Source organism: Tamandua tetradactyla, chromosome 5 (genome assembly GCF_023851605.1).
Source record: "Tamandua tetradactyla isolate mTamTet1 chromosome 5, mTamTet1.pri, whole genome shotgun sequence".
Taxonomy (NCBI): domain Eukaryota; kingdom Metazoa; phylum Chordata; class Mammalia; order Pilosa; family Myrmecophagidae; genus Tamandua; species Tamandua tetradactyla.
Genome location: NC_135331.1, coordinates 179,895,257 through 179,918,121, shown reverse-complemented (window position 1 = coordinate 179,918,121; position 22,865 = coordinate 179,895,257). Strand labels below are relative to the sequence as shown.

The 22,865-nt window shown below is 40.2% G+C and overlaps 1 protein-coding gene across 9 annotated transcripts in view; it reads left to right on the top strand.

The window, feature by feature from the left end:
• Positions 1-5,943: 5,943 nt before the first annotated feature.
• FAM184A (family with sequence similarity 184 member A) overlaps positions 5,944-22,865 on the top strand; it is a 151,726-nt gene continuing 134,804 nt past the window's right edge. For 8 of the 9 annotated variants that reach the window (XR_013176391.1, XR_013176393.1, XR_013176394.1 and 5 more), the window contains exon 1: positions 5,945-6,164. Coding sequence is in view for 5 of the 9 variants with exons in the window: in XM_077162770.1 (XP_077018885.1) it covers positions 5,997-6,164 (168 nt within the window). In the remaining 4 variants the exon portion in view is untranslated. Of the gene's footprint in view, positions 6,165-22,865 lie in introns of all 9 variants that reach the window. The other variant, XM_077162771.1, reaches the window with a different exon arrangement.

Here is a 22,865-nt window from a genome sequence, read left to right as displayed (position 1 = left end):
CATCTAGACATGTCAATGAACTTATTTAGGCTTATTTCGTGTGCCACGCTTTGATGAATATGTTAGGAGGTGGGGTGAGGGTTGGGGAATGTTGTATCTAAGTAAATACAACAAAATTCTGTTCTAAAAATATGGAATAATTCAACACACAATATATATATATGAGAAATATAAGATCACTTAGTCCAATGTCTATTTTACAAACAAAGAAAAGGAGTGGTTCAGTGGCACTATCAGAAGTCTAATGCTCTTTCTATTATACTTGGAGATTTGTAACAAGATAGTAGTTGTCATATGGAAAATATTTAACTCAAAATAGTTCCCGTATTTCTGTGAAGACAAATCTGGTGTGTTTACTGATTTCACTGGAACTCACTTGCCTGTACCCAGTTCATATCGACTTTAAGTCCCTAATACTATTTTTTTTTTTTTTTTTTTTAAAGGAAAGACAGAGAGAAGGAAGGAAGGAAGGAAGAAAGGGAAACATTTTCTTGTTTTATTGTATTCTGTTTCTCCGTTTTTGTTACATGGGCTGGGGCCGGGAATCGAACCGAGGTCCTCCGGCATAGCAGGCAAGCACTTTGCCCGCTGAGCCACCGCGGCCCGCCCCTTAATACTATTTTTTTTTTAAATTTCTATTTATGAGTTCCTTATCCTATTAAACGTTGTGGCATGCTTTAGATTAAGCTTCACTGAATTATTCAATGTTCCAAAGAGGCATAAAATCATGATTCAGAGGAGAACTGTAAGATAAGAGATCACCTTGGCAACTCCACCTGTCAGACATTTTCGTAGCTAGCGGCATTCTCAATTAACTACCTGATTTGACCTCTATGGCTCTTCTGGCCCAAATGGGGGAGGAAAATAGAAAAAAGGAGAATGAAGAACATTTCTTCTCCCTCTCCCTTCCTTCATCTTTCATCTCCAGAATGTCCTCTGTAACTAATTACAACAAGGGAAGCAATCAATAAATGTCCGTTGGTTGACAGAGCAGCATTCTCTGATGATCTGTTCTCTGGAATGAATTTCTCAGTGGCTAGGGGACCTTTCATTGAAGAAATTAGCATCCATTAACTTCTCAGCACATATCTCAATCCCAATTTTGTGTATGTGTGTTGACTTTTTTTTTGTTTTTTTAAATGTAATTTTATTGAGATATAATCACACACCATACCCAAAGTATACAATCAATGGTTCACAGTGTCATCACATAGTTGAGTATTTGTTGTCACAACTATTTTTGGAACATATGCATCACTCCAGAAAAAGAAATAAAAAGAAAACCCCAAATATCCAATACTCCTTACCCCTCCCTCTTACTGACCACTAGTATTGCACTCTACCCAATTTTAAGGCTTAAAATAAAGGTAGGTTAATTAAGACAGTGTACTATTGTCAAATATATATATATCAGTAGAAAAGAACAAAACATTGAAAAGTAGGTCCATACAAACAAGGGCAATGGACTTTTTGACCCAATTTCAATTCTTAACCTTAATTACTGCCACCTGGAATCCATCTGCGTTTTCTGGGGCCTGCGGTACATATAATTTGTGAGGACTCTTTAAGAAAAAATACAAAAAATATTATTATGCATTTTTACAAAATTATATTACCATGTTATCACTTGCTAGGACCTCTTAGCTGCCAGGAGCCTTGCAAATTTCATTGCCTTTATCATTAATCTGCCTTTGCAGCCACCACTCCAACTCTCTTCTCTTCTCCCCCCACCATTTCTAACAATTCAGAAAGCATGTAGGGGATTTAAGTGCTTGTATGTATCATCGTTATTGTACGTATAAATCATGATTGAAATATTAATGTATGGAAGTGCTAGTATAAGGAATTTCTATTCAAAGAACATCAGAACAGACAGTCTCCTACAAATAGCTTCAAACTCTTGTTTAGTAAATCAGAAAGAACTGGGTTTTGAAATATCTAGGTCATAATCCTAGCTTTATTACTAATTGGTTTTGAAAATCGGGCAACTCAACTTACCTGATCTTCATTCTATATCAAATGTGAAGTTCCAGTCCAGCCCTAATAGTCAATAGCTCTTTTTACTTTCAGCTCATTCCTCTCCTTACTCTCAGTGAGCATTCCTTTGCATGAGCCTCTACCCCTGCTGTGCCAAAATTATGCTTTACTGTGAGCTAATTTCTCAGGAATAGTTCCCTTGGGCCCATGCCTCAATCTAACTTCTAGGATGTCACAGAGGCCAACCTGCCTAGACAGATGCTTTTACATATACTGACGATTTCTGATTTCCTCTTGCAATATTTACCTTCTGTTGTATTCAGATTTGATTACTGTATTACCCTCCTGTATTAGCTAGGGTTCTCTAGAGAAACAGAACCAGCAGGAGATATCTGTAAATATAAAATACATAAAGGTGTCTCACGAAACTATGGGAATGCAGAGTCCAAGGTCCGATGAAGGTCCTCAAGGAACTCTCAGGAGAGAATGGCTGGCTGAAGCAGGAAGAGTAACTAACTGTCTCTTCTGAATCCTCCTTAAAAGCCCTCCAGAGATTAGATTAAGCATCATTCATTGCAGAAGACACCCCCTGCAATCAGCTGTGAATGCCACCAACATGATCATGATCTAAGTCCATGAAATGTCCTCACAGCAACAGACAGGCCAGCGCTTGCCCAGCCAGACAACCAGGCACCACAGCCTGGCCAAGTTGACACATGAACCTGACCATGACACCTCCCCTACCCTATATTCAATCACAAGTGGGCACCTCCATTTGTATGCCCCATTGGCATCTCAAATGTAACATGCTCTAAACAGAATCTATCATCTTCCTCCAAATCCATCCCTTTCCCCATTTTCCCTGTCCCATGTGGGGAGCCCTTGACTTCTCTGCCTCGGAGAAGTCAGTAAACATTTGCCTCAGTAAAACATTTGCCTGCTTTCCTTTCTGGATGCCTCATACCCATCTCCATCTTTCTGTTCTGACTGCATATTTTAGTTCAGTGGTTTTATCTACTTTTCCTTTAATAAATGCCATAGCCTCCCAACTAGTCTTCTTGTCTTTAAAGGTGCCCCTGTAATCCATTTTCCATGATCTGAGAATTGTAGCTTCTAAAATGCATATTATTTAATTCACTTGCTTAAAGTCCTTCAGTGGCTTATCATCACCCTCAGAATAAAGTCCTCACCCCTTTAGCAAGGCATACAAGTGACCTCCCACTCTTGCTCCACCTTATTTCCTGACATTCCACTCGAACTTTTCACTCCAGCCATATAGTACCATTTGCAGTCCCCTAAACAGGTTATGATTTCCCTAATCTCGTGTTTTGCTCTTGCTATATGTAGAGCTTGGATTCTATCCTTTTTAGAATAGCCCCTTTTATCTGAAAAACATATCCTTTAGGGGTCAATTCAGGTATTACTTATGTGTGTGTGCCCTTTTATGACACGCCAAGGCTAGATTAAATGCCTCTCATCTAAATTTCTTTAACATTTACCACATTGTGTTGCACCTATTGTCTACTTGCCTGTTTCCTTTAGTAGACTGCTAACTTCTCGAGTGTAGAAAGTGCTATTTAGTTATCACGGCAGACTCAGCACATAACACCGTACCTGGCACACAGCAGGCATTCAGTAAGTATTTCTGCATAAATCATCTTATGAGGAAAACAGGTACTAAATAAAGATTGCTTGCCGAACTAGCTTTCCTCCTTGTCGTTTCTATTGCACATTTCCTTTATGGAATGTTTTTAAAAATTCTGGGTGACGGGATTATAAGGATCCTATTCTTTATGCTCATGTTATTCATAAATAAATAGACTTCTGTATCAGATAACCTTGTAAAAATATTAAGTTCATGGAGGGACACTGGGTGTCTTTTGAGCATAGTGCTTAGGAAAATGCTCCTCTTGGGATATGCCATGTAGTGATGGCAGGAAGTCATGTAACATGGTTCATAGAATACTGCGGCAGCCTCTAACTTCCAAGTTAGAGTTGGATGGGGCTGACAATGCCCTGTCTTTTCTGACAAGGCACTTGAGCAAGGAATTCACCTAAGACTACACCTTGGTCTCTTTGTTTCCAATCCTTTATTTTTTCCATTATATCAAAATGACAAAAATAAAAACACTCTCTTTGCCCTGGCAAGGCTTGGCTATGAAAATCTAGTGAAACATATTGAATCTTTTTTTTTTCTTTATTAGAGAAGTTGTAGATTTACAGGGAAAACATGCAGGAAATTCAGTTTCCAAATACCCCTCATAAATTTTTTTCAGTGTATTTATTTGCTTAGAGCGTAAAGGACATGAGTTTATGATTCTTCCATGTCTAGAACACTAGTTCCTAACTCTCTTTAATTTTATTTAATTATTAGTGCTTAAGAAGGGAGCAAATTTTGCATGATATTTGTTTCTGGCCATCTGCTCCATTCAAAACCTTGGAACTAGACAACTTTTTTTTCTGGAAAGGCTATTAAAGAGGGAAAATGAGTAACATTTGGGAAACAATGCAGCCGATTTCAAGCTTTCTTTCTGGAATTTCAACGGTTCTGGAAGTAATTCAAGATCCTAGTCAACATTCACCTTGGTTTAGATTTTGTTACATTCGGGCACTTTATTATGTTAATTTGACCTCAGTTATTTTTGTAAAATTCTCAGATTTATTGTATGGTTAGTTGCATGCTAAAAAGAGATGGGATATTATAAAGTGAAGAAATTCACTTCTGCAAAACTTCCCGGAGACCAAAGTTCTAAAAGCAAGCACAATTCCACATTTTAAGTTTTTGTTTAGATTGCCCTAAAATGACTATTTGGTTCAAGCCAGGATAGAAGTTTTAAAAGTCACTTGACCTGCAGGAGTGGTGATGTTAGAAGAACATCCGTAGAAAATAACACATTTAGAAAGGTGCAAATGCACAACTAACGACAAATCCTTCACATGCTGGCTGATGACTTGCTCCATCTTCTGTTTCTGCCCTTTTACTTTCAACCCAATCCTACCGTATTTGGATGCAGCCAACTAGGGCTCATTTATGTTTTGGGCTCCATTAAACTGGGGAAAAGCAGAAGCGCAATGCTATACTAATTGAAGGAAGCTGTGTGTTCCATCCATATACGTGCATTAGCGTTGAATGGGGGCAGTAGCGGCACATAGTAGGTCAGTCTATGATGCTGTAACAATCACACTTGTTTGAGTTTGACAGGAAGAGACCGGACGTGGATTTTCCGATTCCCTCTACTCTTCACCCCCCAACCTCGGGTGCCGAGGCCACGGTTGGGAGCGGGCTCGCTGCGCGCTCGCCGCTTGCTCTCCTGGGGCACAGCCACCTGGGCCCTGCGCACGCGACAAGGCACGTGGAAACGCTCTGCAAACCCGCACGCGTGCCGCACACTCAAAGGCGACCAGGGCCCCATCTTCCCTGGCTCCAGTTTTCACATCAGGCCGCACGCGCGGCCCACGGAACGGGCCTCAGGGGAGGTCCCAGGGCCCCGGCGCGTCCTGGCAAGGCGCCCGCCCGGGCCGCGGGGCTGCGGGGCGGGGCCTGGCTGTGGAGCAGTGACGTCGCCGGCCCCGCGCGCCCGGGTAACGGCGGCTCCGTGGCTCCCGCGTCCTCCTCCAGGTCCCCGCCTTCCCCCGCCGCTGCCCGCCCCGTCTCCGCCTCCCTCCGCAGCCCCCGCGGCGCCTGGCTCGCCGGGTCCCCGTGCTGGGTGCGAGCGGGACCCGCGGGGCCGCGCCGCCCACGACGCCCCCGCCGGGCGCGGGCTGAGGAACCCGCCGGGCCGCGGGGTCTGTCCCGCGCCGGGTTGTCGCTCGCGGCCTCGGGCCGGCGGGGCCGCCCCGTCCCTGCAAGAGGGTGACCGCGGCGTCGCGGGCGGGAGGGCGCCTGCGGCCGAGGCTGGCGGGCGCCGGGGGTCGGGTTCGGAAGCGGCCGCCCGGGCTCTGGCTTCCCGGACGCCGTTGCTCCGCGGGCCGCCCCCTGGGCGCGGGGACAGGTGTGCGGGCGGGGGTCTGTCGGGAAGATGGCGACCCCGGGCATGAGCTGGCAGCAGCACTATTACGGCGGCTCCGCGGCCGGGGCGGCCAAGTTCGCGTCCTCGCCGGCCGCCGTGCAGCAGGCGGGGCACGGCATGGATTACAGCCAGGACCTGCACCTGAAAATGAGCAAGAAGATCGCTCAGCTCACCAAGGTAGGGGGCGCGGCGGCGGCGGCGGGCCCGGGACTTGGCGACCCTGTGCGGGCCGCTCGGGCTCCCCGGGCCGGCCGAGTTGAAGGGGCCTCTTCCAGGGAAGCAGTAGCGGGAGCCGCACCTCCTACAGCCGTTCAGACTTAGGTGGGGTGCTGGCGAGGGTGTTTCAACTAGGTAGCTCAACGGCCCGGCTACCTAGTAACGGGACTTGCACCCTGTTGTCCTTTGGGGGTTAGCTAGCACAGAACAAAATTAGTATTTACTTCCTTTAGCCCATAATAATGCCTCCCTTCTGCAATCTGCCAAGACTGCACGAAGCATTACACTACACTGTGTGAAGTACAGTATCGTATTTACCTAAGATAACCCGGAATCCACCCGGTTCATCAGTGTATATACATAGCTCAGGAAAGAATAAACTTTTCGAGAAATGCAGGAGGGTAAAACATACCTTGCTACCATTTTTGGGATTTAATGAGTCATTCCTCATCCTGACAAAATGTTAAACAAGGTTTATTAGATGAATCACACTGTCTCCATTTAGATGAGCGTTTCATTCTATCAAAAGATAATTTTCAAAGAGCAAATAACCTGCAGATTTGGCCACTTGTAATTCTAGGACCCTACCTAAATCTGCGAGCTTTTTTCTAATTTAGCGAATGTTCATTGATCATGAGAAAGAGTTACTATCTATGAGGCAAGAGCAGTTCAGATCAATTAAATTGCTCTGTTTAGGTGTCACCAGATATTTAGCAATGCCAGTAAGTGAGAAGTGCTTTGTGGTTTCTGCAAGGTATTGGGTGATAAACCTGCATGTGTCAAAGCTAAATCTGCCCTCTGCTTGAGGAGAGGTGGGTTTTGTGTGGGTTTACCACCCGATAACCTCTCAAGTCTGACTCTAAACTCCCAAATTCTCGTTATATAATTCCATTGCTATCTAGTGCTTTTGGACAGGGTAAAGAAAGACATTTGGAAGAGAGGAAAGGAAGAAAATGGGAGTGAATAAAGAATGAACAAAGATCAAAAGAAGATTTTAGTGAATGAGATCTAGGGGAGAAAAAAAAATAACACGAAAGGACTAAGGAGTGAGGATTAAATGGAAAGACAAAGGAAAAGGTGCAGGGATCTAACAGTGGAACTCAGCTGTGCAAAGCAAGATAACGTTCTGTGAAGTTTTATGTTTGCTTTATGTCAGCACCATATTGGAGGTTGCTTTGTGTATGGTTTTTTTACTGTTTTTTCTTGATTCTGAGAAGGAATGAGAGTGGTTACTATATCCATTCGGGGGGCTGAAAGCCAGGTGTCCTGGAATACTGTTTGGTCTTCAGAAGACTGATGTCCAGAGCGCAGCCTGTGAAAGTTTATTCATTCTCATTTTCTCTCATAGTGTGTCCACTACGTTAGTTGTTCTTATTTAGGATTGTAACTCTCCTGCTGTAATAGAAACAATAAGGTGGTAGTGGAGCTGTATACTGTGTTGGAAAAGCTGTTTTTCTTCTCTTTATTAAAATTTTTTTCTTTTTATGTATGCTTTTTTTCCATTTCCTCCTATGATCAGAAAAAAAAAAAAATCAGCACAACTGGCCAAGGTAGATGTATTGGGTAGAAGTCACTATCACTTTATCTCTTTAGATTATCTGCCTCAAATCTAAGGAGACTGGAGACTGCTTGAGGGCTGACTGCCAGTCTTCACTGAGTGTTTATAGTTACAATCTCGAAGCATCCTCGCCACTGCTTCTGCTGAGTGTCTCATTTAATCCCTTAGATCAGGATTTCTCAACCTCAGCACTATTGACCTTTTGGACTGGACAATTCCTTGTTCTTTTGGGGACGGAGGAAGGTCTGTCCTGTGCAGTACAGGATGTTTAACAGCATCCCTGGCATTACCCGGTAGATGTCAGTAGCACAGTAACCCACCCACCCCCACCACCATCATAGTTGTGACAGTAAAAATGTCTCCAGACATTGTCACATACGTTTTGGGGTTGGAATGGCAAAACTGTCCCAGGTTGAGGACCACTAACTTACACTAAAATATCTAGGGTTTCTCCTGTCTCTAACTCTTGTCTTTATTACTAAGATAAGGCCTGAGAATGAAACAATCTGATAACCTGGACTCTGTTGCAGCCAACACCCTTGAGCTCCTGCAAACATACACAACTTGTTTCCTCTATGCACCGTTTTGGAAACTGTCAGATTTTAAAGTCACGTAAAATTACTGTAAATACTGTACATATGATTGGCATCATGTGTCACAAAATGATGCTTAGAAACTTTACTAGTATCTGCTATATAAAATTTCTCACTCAAGAAGTTTTTAGTAGATTCACACCAGCAGAGGTTTGTAAATAGAAATATGGGTTGGAGCTTGACAATAGCTTGTATTTCAAAATTACATGTTATAAAGGTTGTCATTAAAATAAGATTTTTATTTCTTTTATGGAAACGAGTCAGTCGAACTCAACTCTTGACAGCCCTGTAGTTAGCAGTGTAAGTAAGAGCATGCCTTTGGAATCTGACCCACTGCCTTGAGTTTAAACTCCGGCTCCACCATTTACTTGTAGTGTGACCTTGAGCAAGTCACTCAACTCTAAGCCTGAGTTTCCTAATCTTTAGGATGATAATGCTCATCTCAGAGAGCTGTAGTGGCACATAGTAGACTCTTAATAGTGAAAGCTATCACTGGGAAGAGACCTTATATGCCAACAAACATAAAGTAGCAGTAAAATACTGGATAATCTATTAAAATACTCCTCCCCTTTAAAATGAAACAATTCTGTATGTAAATAGCATTACATAGTATTGCATTTCTCTTGAGAGTTTTCTGCTAAGCTGTTTTAAAATGTATATAGTAATTTTTCTCCTGTTTGAATATCAGAGTTTAAATTTTTAACATTTATTCTTCATTGTTGTGGTAAAGTACTAAAAATACCTTGTGCCTTTTTTCAGAGATTTGGCTGGCTATGAGGGGATAAGGATGAAAGTAATATGTATTATAATTTTGCACATAGTAAAATTCAATATATTTTTAATTAAAAAGCCATTTGAGCTGAAGATGTATTTGTTCAGATTCTGTTTCCTAAGAGCCTAACATTGCAGCCTTCACATGATAAGGAGAACCGCAGTTCTTTAAGTACTTTTTATATTGGGGCACATTGCTACGTGTTAGAGCATGAAGCAAGACAGCCTATGCCTTTTAAAAGGAGTCTAGCATATTTAGGTTGCTTGTGTTCAAGTTTTGAGAATTAATATTATTAAGTTATGTTGTGGCAGATTTCTGGAATTGTTGATGGCAGTGCCATCTCAAGATAGACAGAGTGGCTTGGTAGATTGGGTTACTTTTTATAAGATCACATTTGTGTACTTCTGTATGCTCCACTATGCTGAGTCTATACTGTACTAGGTTGAAAAGCAAGATTTGTGGGATCTAACTATAAAACAGGTTTATTTTTGTCACTTAGTGTCCCTTTCAATCTACTCTGTGAGGCCAGTTCATCCCTGGCCTGTGGATGAACTTGACTTTTGTGGTTGCTCTTAGATAATATAAATCATTCTTTAAGTCACAAAAGTCTCAATTTAGTAATTGAAATGTCCAGTACCAATAAGAAATTCAAACTCCAGACCAAACCTAATTTGAAGATGAATTTTATCGCTCCACAGTCACTCTCCAGCTCTGCCTGTTGCGGGGGGATGACAATAATTGGGAAAGGGGGACATCATTGACTTCTTCTCACTTGGGTTTTCTTCTCCTCCTCTTTTGTCCTGGTTTGTGAGCCCCTCTAAGTTGGGACAAGGAAGAAGGAAACAGAGGAAAGAGGAGCAGCAAACTTTTACTTGATTAATGCATGGTGATCTAGCTTCAGTGCTTTTGTAGTCTTGGCATAGGTTGAAATCACATTCTTTCACTTGTGGATTCCTCACCGCCACTTCCATTGCTCAAGATTTCCCTCCTCAAGTACCTTAAGAATGAGAATGCACACGTGTGTGTTCTGACTGGCTGCTTACTCCTTTCTCAGCTTCTAGGATCTGGCTGTACCTTCATTTTCATTTTGCTGAGATCTCCTCAAGTTCCAGCTAGCCCTCTTGAATGAACCCATGTGACCCCACCCTGGTTGGCTCTGTCTCTCCCATGTGGAACCCACATCTGGGCCATAGGAAACACTCATTCTTGCCCCAAACTCTGGAAGTGGTTCCAATTAGTCATCTCTATTTTGTTCTCTCGTATCTCTTTAGCCACTCTTCATCCTTTAGATTTTTCAGGGGTAATCTGATGCCAGCTCAGTATATTATTCAAAGTGTAGAAGAGGCACATCAGCCTCTTCAGGTGGCCCCATCAAAGCCAGGGGAAGGACAGTCTTCCGTCTCCACCCTTGCCCTTGGAAGTCAAGAGCACTTATTACCAAAGCTCTCCCCAAGGAAATATCCAAAATCCCTTCTGTAATCTCCTTGAAGTCCCTCTCACTAGTTTTGGGGTAGGAGGAAACACATGTCGATACTCCTCTCTTTGGGCTGCCTCCTTCGAGAATTTTGAGAATGATCCTGCACCTGCTTTGGAATGTCATTTCTGTTCTTCTCAGTAGAAACTTCCCTTTTAATATCCTATTATGTTAGCAGATCATCACATGCCTCTTTGGTTGATTGTCCTTTTGATACATTTCAGTCCAGTTATCACTTACAGGCATAACTATAGTATGACGTAGAGTATAATCTTACGAAGAACAGAAAGTAATTTGTTTTTGTTCTCTGTGCCCCATTTGCCTACAATTGCCCTGGCCCAACCTTGCCCTTGTCAGAATCTTGCTCTGAACAACTACAGCATTTATTCTCTATACTTATTACTTGACATGTAATACAAACTTGTAAATCCTATTTATTGTGTTTTTTAATCTATCTTCTTTCTCTGATTTGGCTGTAAGCTCCTCAGCTGTCAGGACTGTGTTTTATATTTGACGTAACGTTAATATGAATAAGTACACGTTGAAGCTGGCGGTGGTGGTGATGATGATGATGAAGTACCAAGTAATTTTGGGATGATGAAGTACTAAGTAATTTTGGGATACAATAGAGAAAGTCAGGGAATATTTTTGAGAAAGTGTATTTTTCTACACTTCTGGGTTAGTGATAGATCATTTCAGCTGAGTTAAATTACTCTTAAATATTTGCTTATGGGGTGCCTTTTACATTGCTTCAAAAAGCTATATTATTTCATAATATACTTATTTTTTATATAGAAACAAATATATAAAGCACTTTTCTAAAATAATAAATATCTTTGTCATTTCAAAAGGTAGGTAATTGATTCACCAGTTTTCTAGCAAATATAAAAATATAGTCTTCTAATCTAGCCAAACTAAATGTGGTACTCACGCTTCCCTTACTTAGAGCTCAGCCTCATACCATCTGTAGTCCTGCTACTTACTCTGAGCCACAATCTTCACCCAACCCCAGTCTTAAATTCTTCATAAAAAATTGCAAAATTACTGATTGAAAAATAATTCACTAACGTGTTATAAATATTTGACATTATTCTGGCAAGTTTGAGTTTAATGGTCATTGTATGTGATAAGATGTTTGCTTAGAAACTTAACTATAAAGGATATAAAGGATGTGACTATTAAAAAAGGATAGTTTTGTCTTAAGGTAAAATAAATGGTTGTTACAGAATGAGGGAAAAGTAGACAAAACCTGAATAGATACAGTAAGTCATAAAATGTTAGTGGAAAGGAAAATTTAGGTCAAAGTTGGGAAAATTTATGGGTAAAATTTCAATGCCAAGTAATATATTAATACAAAATTAAAATTTAATTTTCTCTCTGTTAAAATAACAGAGTTTTCTGGGATTTTTAATCTATTTTAATAAAACTTGTACTACCAACTGGACAGGAACCGGTACTCTGGTCCATCTATCACCAAAAATCTTAGTAGCTCCTACTAACAAGTCCTTCCCCATTCCCCTTAACATTAACCTAAAACCAAAATGTGACGTTATCCTTCTGCGTCTCTTAGCTACTATAAGTATCCTAACAGGGGTAGGCACTGGAGTTTGCAGTATAATAACCTCACAGATGCTCTCAAAAGAACTCCAAAATAGTATTAAAAAATTTTCTGCCACTTTAATTAATATGCAAACCAAAATTAACTCACCTGTGGCAATAATACTGCAAAATAGGTGCAGCTAACCTGCTAACAGCCAAAGAAAGTGGCCTTTGCCTATTTCTCAGTGAGAAATGCTGCTTCTATGTGAATAATTTACTTACCCTAGTACCCTTATTCTGTAAGCTTGTTAATCAATTCTTACGCCTCACAATCACTTCACTATTACTCTTAAGCTCTTTCAGGAACAACACGCTAAGTTACCAAAGACTCGTGAGGTGAAAACTGGATAAGGCAGCACCTAACTACTGTTGCATTGAAAACCCTGCCTCCATCCCCAAAGCCCCCTAATGCCACCGCCGTCCAGCAGGAAGCAGTTAAGAATGACAGATGATGTGCCCGCCTCCTCTCCTAAATTTTATAATGAACAAAGGGCAGGAATGACAGGTCACAGGGAGTGGAGCTCAGAACCCAGCCCCCTCTCCCCCTGCAGCCCAAACTCACCTCACAGTCCTCTGACTCATGACCCTTCCCCTTCCCCCTCCTCCTTGCCACAGCAAGAGGTAAGGCCTCTTGCCAGGTGCTGCCTGGGGCAAGAAGCCACATCAAAGAATGGTATGACTCCATCAGTAGGGAGCAGACAGGTCAGGACAGGCCCCAAAAGAAGGAAGCAAAAATACTAGCCAAAGGCCATCAGATGAGTCACCAAATGCAGAATTTATGACCAGTAAGGGACAGCGAACTTCAGAAAATAAAAGGAGAGACACATCACAACACAGGTGGACATTTTCTTCAGGCTCTTGAAGAAAGTGTTCCTCTACCCTTCCCCTCCCCCATTCCCCTTCCCCCCTTCCCCCTCCTCTTCCCCCTACCTCCTTTATAATAAACGCCTTTAACCTCTGGAAAAAAAATATATGTATAGTCTTCTTATCAGTCATCTAATACTCTGCTTTTATTGTACCCCAAGCCAAAATGTGTTTATATAATGCCAAAATCAGTGACATTTTCAAGCAATCATCTAGTCATTTTCTCTACATTTATATAAATATAACAACTGATTTTTCACAATTGGTTTGTTTAGATTATCTAGATACTGTTTCATAATAATATTCAGTTTTGCTTATTACTTGGGTTTTCAAACTAGAATTATTACCCTGAAACAGAACCCCACAACGGTTACTCAATTGGGGTATAACTTTTTTTTCCCCTCTTTTGTGATATTGCAACCTTGCCATTCTATTATACATAACCTGGATATAATCGTTTAATCATATTTTAATGATTTGAATTTATTTCTTGTATTTATTAATGAGCACAAGAGCATAGTATCCTACTAATTAATTGCCCAAGAACTTATAAAGAAACTGCCTTTTGTGTTAAAATGTTTAGTCCTGGAAGGAACCTTAGATTCTTCCCAGTCTAACTCACTCATTTTATAGAAGTTTTAGAAGTTTGATGCCCACAGTCTTTGGAAGATTACACAGCTTGTAACTGGCCGAACCTAGACTCTAACCCAGGTCTCTGAATCAGTCTAGGAGAGGGGCGCTACACTGGCAGCTCTCTTTCCTCTGTGTCCGCCTTCTTTCTAATGAATATCACCTGTCACGTTCCTAGGAGGCGGTAGGGTTGTTGATTTTTGCCTGTTGGAATCATGTTTTGCTTACTGTTTGAATGCCTTGCCAATAGGTTTATAGGTTGTGCAGTTTGTAACTGTGGCTTTGGTAAATTTGTAACGGAGCTATTTTCTTTTTTTTATTTGCAGATAAATGTCATAATATTTTCATGTTTTTATTAACAGCTTTAGATTTCCAGGCTTAAAAAAGTTTGATTACGTTCATTTAGAGATTGCCATTTTCGGTGTGAAAATTACTGCTGTGGTTATTTTAAATAGTTTTTCTCTGATTGCTTGCTTTCTTAGTTGATTGTTGCTAAAACCCCATTCCTGAAGGCAGTAAGTTGGAATTTTTCCATTTTTATCCATCTCATTCTCTCTGTTTTGTTTTTTCTTTTGGTTATTTGCTTTATAAAAATCCTTTGGAATCCTCTAATTGCCACCTTCTTAAAAAGTGATGTGCAGGATAAAGGTACATGGACAATATGTGAATAAAGTAATCTGTTCAATTGAATTAATTAGTAAATGCCCTCTACTTTGTTAAAATTTGGTTGTTTTTTAACATTTTTTTCTCTCAAGTTTGAGATAAGAATGAAGAGTAACTGGGTGTGTGAAACCAGTTAGCTCCTGACTGGCAATAGGAATAAGAGCGGCAGATGGAAAGAACTGGTAGAATGCTGTAATTCTACCCTTTCAGTTGATTTTAGATATTTTAAAAAACCAATTCATTATCTGTGAGCATCCAAATAAATGTGAATATAATGACATAGAATACAATTGATGTGACTAATGGAAATTTGTGATACTATAACAGATACTTGTTTTTTTTTCACCACAGAAAGTTTCTATCCTGAAAAGAATATAAAGAAAGTATGTCATATAGAATTGACATCCTTACCGAGGTAAACACTTGAGCAGAGGAAGAGGCAATAGTTAACTGAATATAGGATTTTAAAAAAATAAAAGCAGTTATAAATAATAGTTTGATGTAGGGAAAAATTACTATCAGGTTTATATTTTATGTTTCAAATGTGAACTCAGCCATAGAGGCTTTTCTTAGATTGACCTGGATATTTAATGATCCTTTGAAATATCTTCAGAAAATATTCTGTGACAGTCAATCAATTAACATATAATAATGGATTTTGGAAATACCACCTTAGCAATTTGGAGATGGCCAGTTATTGTCAGTATTTTCTTCTACATAACCTTTGAGACCAAGGCAATTATTTTAGAAAATCAACCTTTTATTCTTAGTTTTTTATTAAACAGCAGAATGGAACAACTGTCATTTTTAGGCCTTAACCTTATTTCATTAATGACTACATCTTTTTTCCTACCAGAACTTTAACAGAACTTATTTAAAAAAATAGTGAAATTGAATAACGTAAAATTTTTGTCCTATTTCTTTAACCACTGACATTTTGAGACATAAAGGGAGGCTGAAACTACCAAAGGACCTGGAGTAGAGGGAAAAAAAAGACTCATTGATCAACTAGAATAGTTGGGATTTGAGTATTTTAGATTCGACTACTGTATGCCACTCTTTTTTATTGTAAAGGAGATGTGTTTTTGTTTTTGTTTTCAGTGTACTTTGTAATTTATTGCCCCTAAATACACATGTCGTTTAAAGAGAAGGAGAAGTATAACAGTAGATAGAGCCCAACAAACGCGCAGTACTGTTGAATCACTGCATCGATACCCCTGTCAGTTTCCAGTGTTGCGGAGCAGCTGAAGATGTCTTTGGCCCACTCAGTTCCAACTCAGACTGGCCTTGGCCTTTGCAAGACTTCATTCCTCCTGTCTCCTGTGGTCTCAGTGGCCACATCCAACCAAGTCAAGTGCAATCACCAAGGTTCTTTTGTTTTAAGTGCACGTCCTCTCACTACAGCATCCGTCCCGTTCCACAGGTGCCGAAGACGTCTGCAGCCCACTTGGTCCAACTCCGACTTGGTTCTTATAGAACTTTTTTCCTCAGGTCTCTTGTGGTCTCAGTGGCCCATTTCCAACCAAATCAAAGTGTAGTCACCAAGACGCTTTGGTTTTTGTCCACATCTTCTCGCCACGGTGTCTCATTCCACAGGTATGAGAACTTAATGTGAATAAGTACATCATTCAATAACTTGGTGTTCTAGTTTGCTAGCTGCAGGAATGTGATATACCAGAAATGACTTTTTAAAAGGGGAATTTAATAAGTTGCTTGTCATCAGTTTTAAGGCCAAGAAATGTCCCAATTAAAACAAGTCTGTAGAAGTGTCCTATCTAACGCATTCAGGGAAAGATACTGTGGTTCAAAAAAGCTGATGAAGTTCCAGGTTTTCCTCTCATCTGGAAAGGCACGTGGTGAACATGGCATTGTCTGCTAGCTTCCTCTCCAGGTCTTTTGTTTCATGAAGCTCCCCAGAAAGCATTTTCCTTCTTCATCTCCAAAAGTTGTTGGCTGTGGACTCTCTGCTTCATGGTTCTGCAGCTTTCTCTGCTCTCTCAGAATCTCATGGCTTTCTCTCCTATTGTTCTCTAGCTTTTTCCAAAGCGCTGCTTCTTTTTAAGAATTCCAGTAAAACCAATCAGGACCCATCTGAAATGGGTGGATAAACGTCTCCATCTAATCAAGTTTAATACCCACGCTTGATTGAGTCACATCTCCATGGAGATAAGCTAATTAAAGTTTCCAACATACAGTACTGAATAGGGGTTAGAAGAAACCGTTGCTCCCACAAGGTTGATTAGGAATAAAACATGGCTTTTCTAGGGTACATAAACCTTTTCGAACTGGCACACCAGGTTACTGCTTTCTGTGGAGATGGCTCTTAGCCACAATTGAACATTTCTTGGTACAGTATAGCTCCAGGCATGGATGGCAGGAAGCCATCTGTTCTGACATCACCGAGGACCACAGCGATGTCAGTGACAATAGCAGGCCAGGATCCAGGTCCCTCCTTTGGCTCCTTGGAAGCTTTTCTAGACCTCTCTGTTCAAACCTCCCCCTTTCACCTCCAAGCTAGAAAACAGACCTCTCTGTTTGTTGGGTTCTGTCTTCTCTGCAGTCTCAGAGCCATGGAGTTCAGAGGCTGTGGTTATTTTGGCATATTGGAACATGTTTTTTGTCCAAATCATGCACCTTTCACTGATGTTCTGGTTCCACAGGCTCCTAGATTTCTTTTGGCCTCTTTTTACAGCATGGATAGCTCACCTCATCATCACATATGGGCCACAGAGCTCGGAGCTTGAGGGGCGAAAGCTGCAGGAAGGCTGCGAGGCCTGTTGCAGAGTGGGAGAGCTGTATTTTTAATTACTTTTTAATTTGTTAATCTATATTTCCTTATTTATATACCATCTCTATATTGAAGTTTAAGGAGTTTTGAAAGTAAATAATTTACTCCGTACATTGTTAATTGTTAAATTGTTACTATGATTAATAATTGTTGTGAAATATTAGGATAAATTCTTATTTATTCCAGGTTGTTGGAGAGTAACTTATTTTAGTTAACTACAAGTTGCCATAGGGATTAATAATTTTCCACCTTTCAAAATAGTATACTTAACTTTAAATCATACCGTCTATAAATTATACTGGAATCCTTTAGCACCTCCAGTTCACAAGAAAGTGTATAGGAAATCAGGCCAAACATCCCATGGCAAACGTCAAAACTTGATTTTTGAACACATTTTCTTGCTTCCTTTTTTACTTGTCATTTCTCTCCTTCTTATAAAATGAAATGCAAAGTTTGAATATGTACAAATTCTAGATATTTGAACTTTCTGATTGGACAGATTTAGTTTTTCCTGTTGAGTGTGTATGTTTGTGTGTTCACAGGTTTTTGCATTCCTCAACCTGTTCTTCCTTAAGCACAGTCTCAACAGAATCTCATTTATTTCTGAAATCATTTCCTATTCAAAGTACCATATAGTATTCTATTCTTAAATGTTTTGCCTAAGGAAACCATGTGTAAACAAAGTATGTGTACTTTTTGTTGTGTGTTTGCGTGTATGTATATTTATATAGTGGTCCACTCAAAATAACAGAAATAGACACATTTAGCTATGAGTAAAATAGAGCATATAGGCCATGTGTCTGGGAAACTTTTGTTGAATGTCTTGTCCGTGAAAGACATGCTGTAGGCATTATTAATTGCTTAGTACTATTAATTTTCTATTCCATTTTTAGACAATATCTTTTCCTTGTTTTTTTACAGTAGTCTTTTGGGAAAATGTGATCAGAATAAAGTGGATGAGGATATTAATCAGTAGATTAATTTTAAATCTGTAATTATGGGAAGTTTTTTCTGTTTGCTTTGTTTTAGGTTGAATTTATGTATCTGATTTTCTTAGATAAAGAAGCTATGCTGTTGCCTTCCAGCTTCTTCTTTAATAAGGTTTTTAAGAAAAATAATGGTGCAGTTGACACAATGTCTGATTACAAATCTCTGTAACAGACTTGGTCAAGATGTAGAGGAGTAAAGGGAAATTCATTCTCCTGTCCAGGAGTTAATGGTTCCAGGAGATCCAGGTCTCTCAGGGGCTGGTTAGAGAGTCAGAGGCCCACTGCCTGGACGGCCCAGCAAGGCGGCAGTGCCCACCAGACCAATCAGATGTGGTGGTTCAATAAGTTAGACGGACTCCAGGTTGAATTTCAGCTTCACCACTTACTAATGTCTGGTCTTAGTGTTTTAACTGCTAAGACCCTCAGTTTCCTCATCTGTTAAATTAGAGTAAAAAAACTTACCTCATAGATTTATTGTGAAGGTTAAATTAGATCATTTATGTAGGAGAGCTGGTCCGCTATTGTCGATTCCCACCAGCTCCCTAGGCTTCTCCCCTCAATTCAGCTCTGCTGACAAAGCCCTTAACAACAAAGTATGTTTCTTGTATATATTTTCTTTCCTGATGGACGTTAATTATAGGGTATTAGAGACCACAGTTATCAAACGTAAAGGTTGAGCAGCAAATAAAATATCTAAAAATGGATGCAGAACATTGCATCTGCCGTTTATGTAGCTCCTGCTCTGGCTTATCAGCTGGTGTCCTGGGTCTGTGTGTGTAATTACCACCCCAAGCACTGCAGATGGGTGTGACTGTGACTCTTATTATCTCCCTAACCACCCTCAGATGAGACGGAGTGGAAGGGATCTGGGGGCGAGAGTACTCATCTTTTGTATAAGTTGCCAATCTCCGAGCAGCCACCCTACAATCATAAGCATGGGGTAAAATTAAAATCAGATTCCCTCCTGGTATGTTAATTGTAATTCTTGTAATCTGGAGCTTGAATGGATCACATTGCCCTAAATGAGAAAAGAGGAATAAAATATATAAATTATTGCACATGGAGTGAAACCCTTAAAAATATAATGTTGATTTATTTCAATGTAATTAAAGTCTTTAATTTATGTACTTATCACAGACTTAAAATTATGTTTGCAGCTCCTTGCTTCTCAGCACAAACTGTCAGTATGGAAGTTAATTTTGTTAAAAGCCTTTGTCTAGATAACTAGAAATCTTGTATTCTCTGAGGCTACATTTGGTTGAATGCTTCTGAATTAACTTTATGCAAAATACAGAAAATTTTTTGAAAAGTGTTCAAGTATAGACTGTCACAGGTAAGCAATTAGTCTAAATGGTTTTTGTACTGACGTGTGCTTTCCTTTAAATGACTTAGAAGAATGTGCACTTCCAGTGTCTTAAGAGTATGTTCATGCTTGTCCCAATTCCCTGGTGATTATCAGAAAATATTGGTGATAAATGAGCCTGAATAAGTGTACTTTATGACCATAACGTAATTAACAACGTAAATTGGCATAGTGTAAATAAGAATTTGATTTGAAGCAAAGCCCATCACTTTAATATTGCTCTCTCTAAGACCATAGGTAGATAGATATCTTTAACCTTTTGCCTGGTGCTGATATTCAGTCACCCTTGTTACATGTTTTCTCCATTCCTGTTTCTGGGTTGTGGAGCACTACTAGATAAAAATATGCAACTGGACTGTAGTAGGCAGAATATTGGTCCCCCAAAGTTGTCCCTGTCCTAATCCCTGGAACAAATGTGTTTTCTTACAAGCAAAAAGCACTTCTCAGATGGGATTAAGTGATCTTCATTTGGGAAGATCACTCTGCATGATTCAAGCAGAGCCAGTATAACAAGGTCCTTAAAGGGGCAGAGGGCAGCAAGTCTGAGTCAGAGCGATGCGGCGTGAGAAAGATTTGATCGGCTGCTGCTGGCTTTGAAGATGGGAGGGAGCCACCGCAAGGGAAGTGGCATCTTCTAGAAGCTGGAAAAGGAAAGGGGATGGATTCTTGCCAAACGCCTCCAGAAGACACATGGCCGCTGCCAATACCTTGATTTGCCCAGTGAAACCCATTTCAGACTTCTGACCTCCAGAACTGTGAGAGTAAGGTGAAAATTACTCTTCTATTTTAAGCCACTAAATTTGTGGTAAATTATTACCAGTAGAAAACTAATACATGATTTTATATGTACACTCACGTTGTCCATTTTCATCTGATTGCTCAGTATTGCTGCTGTATCTCATGTGGACTCTGAATTGTCCACAGTTGTGTCCTCTTTTCTTTCTCTGTACACTTTGGCTAGATAAGCTGATTTCTGTTTTATTGGGTATCAAACTTGTCAATCATAAGTTACTTTTCTGCAAATATAGTGGCGTCATTCATTCTGTGAGAGAACTCTCTCCTGGTCCTGTCACCTTTACTCTTGTAAACATGCTGCTTTTCGTGTGTTAAATAGAATACTCTTGATAGGGGTGATGGGAATCAGGGAACTAAACGGGAGGCTATTGTAATAGCATTGTTGAGAAATTATGAGGGCCTCGGATTAGGACTATGGTGATAGAGATCTGAGGGACAGATTTGAGAAAGATGTTACAGACAAACTCGTCAGGACTTTGTGACATTATTGAGGATGATGGGTCTGTCACATGGTAGGTACTTAATAAATTGTTAATTGTTAAATGAAAGAATGAAGGGTGACAAAATGAATGTTGATGTCAATTGAGAGGAATGTAGGAAGGGCATGTATTAGTTATCTACTGCTGTGTAACAAATTACTCCCAATTTAGCAGTTTATAGCAACAGACATTTATTATCTCACAGTTTCTGAGGCTCAAGAAACCAGGTATACTTAGCTGAGTGGTTCTGACCAGGATTTCTCGTGATGCTTCAGTCAAGCTGTTGGCCAGTCTCTGAAAACTTGAATGGTGTTGGAGTTTCTCCACATGGGCCTCTCCATAGCAAGTGAGTTAAGCAAAACAAGACAGATTTTTTGGAAACAGCAGTCTTTTCATAACATAATCTTTGAGTGACAGATCATTTCCTTTGCTGTATTTGGTTGGTCACACAGACCAAAGTTGGTTCAGTAGAGGAGGAAACTACGCATAGTTTTGTTTACCTGGAGACAGAGATCTTTGGGGACTTATTTTGGAGGCTGGTTACCCAAAAAGAGAAGCAGAGTTGATGGGAGAAATGAGTTTAGAGAGTTCAAAGAGTTTGAGATGACCGTGTATATCCAGGTAGAAATATGTACTAAGCATTTGAATATGTGTGTTAAGCCACAAGGAGAAAGCAATGCTAGAAATAAAGATTTAGAAGTCATTGATATATAGATGTTGACTAAAATCACGGGTAGTTGGTCGCAGGTTTAAGCAGAATAGAACACATTTAGAATACTTGTGGAGGGAAGGAGGAGAAAAGGGCTGATAAAGACAAGTGAGAAAATCAGTAGTACGTGGTTGTCCCAGAAAATTAGACATGGTATTTGATATTAATTTGAGTGCTTTGCAGTTTTCTGAAAAGTCCTATAGAGAGGCCCATTTTACACTATACGTAGGCGAGAAGAAGGCAGGTTGTTACAGGGTTAATCTAGAGCCTGAGTTTTGTCTGATGGATAGCAGAGGAACTGGGGTTTAAGAGAGTTAAAAAGCTTTGTAGAAAATAATTCAGTTAATCTACCATTAGTTATGTACTGCACAGAGAATTGAGCTAGGATGGGGCTATTAGATTAAGAATAAAATTTAAGGATTTTATTTCTAAATAAATTATCCCAGAAGTAGAGGAATAATTAAGGATTTATGGCATGCGAAGGTGCTACATTAAGATTTCTGAGGTAGAATAAGTTATACAAGGATGTACGGTGTAATCTCGAGAATGTTTATAGGGGAATGGAGGTTATTAGAATTAGGAATCCCAAAGAACTGTAAGTTTGATCTTTTAGATTCTATATGCATTTTTAAACTGTACCAAGATGTTAGCGGAGTTAGGATAGAAGGGACATTGGGAAGCCTGTGCCTAAATCTACATGGATTGTGGACTGGAGGCCGCAGACTAGCCTGGAGGTCGAGTGATGAGAACTGAGTAACAGGATGAGTCATAAAGCAAAAGGCATTTGTCCACTATGGTGGAGGCATAATGATTTAGAATAACAACAGTAAATAGCATTTTTGAGCAACCATAACATGCTGTTTTCTTATGTTATTTAATTCTTAACACTGCCCCTTGAGGTTGATAATATATTCTGAGGAAGCAGAAGATTAGAGAGGTTAAGTGACTTGTCCTGGGCTATGCTGCTAGAAAACGGATTTGAATCTTAGTTTGTCTGACTGTGCCACATTGCGCTTTGTGGAAGGCAGCATTGGGTGCCAAAATCAATTCTGTGGCCCATGATGAGTTAGGAGCAAGATAAAGAGTGTAGCCCTCTGTTGGAAGAGACTCTGTTTCTTTGGCTGAGAGCCAGCTTTAGCAAGGAACAGTGTGAAAAGGGGCTTCCCTGAATAGGCTAAGATGTAGGGAATGTGTTCTGGTTTTGTGTTTGTTTGGTTTGTTATTTAAATACTGGCACAGGGATTCCAGACAGTATAATCGTGTGTGTGGTGCTGGGGGGAGGTGTGTGGGATTGGGGAGTCAGTGGTAGGAGGAACCAGGGATGAGAATGGATATTGGAATTTAATTTGCAGTCTGTTCTGCAATCTTATAGTTAAATAAGGTAGA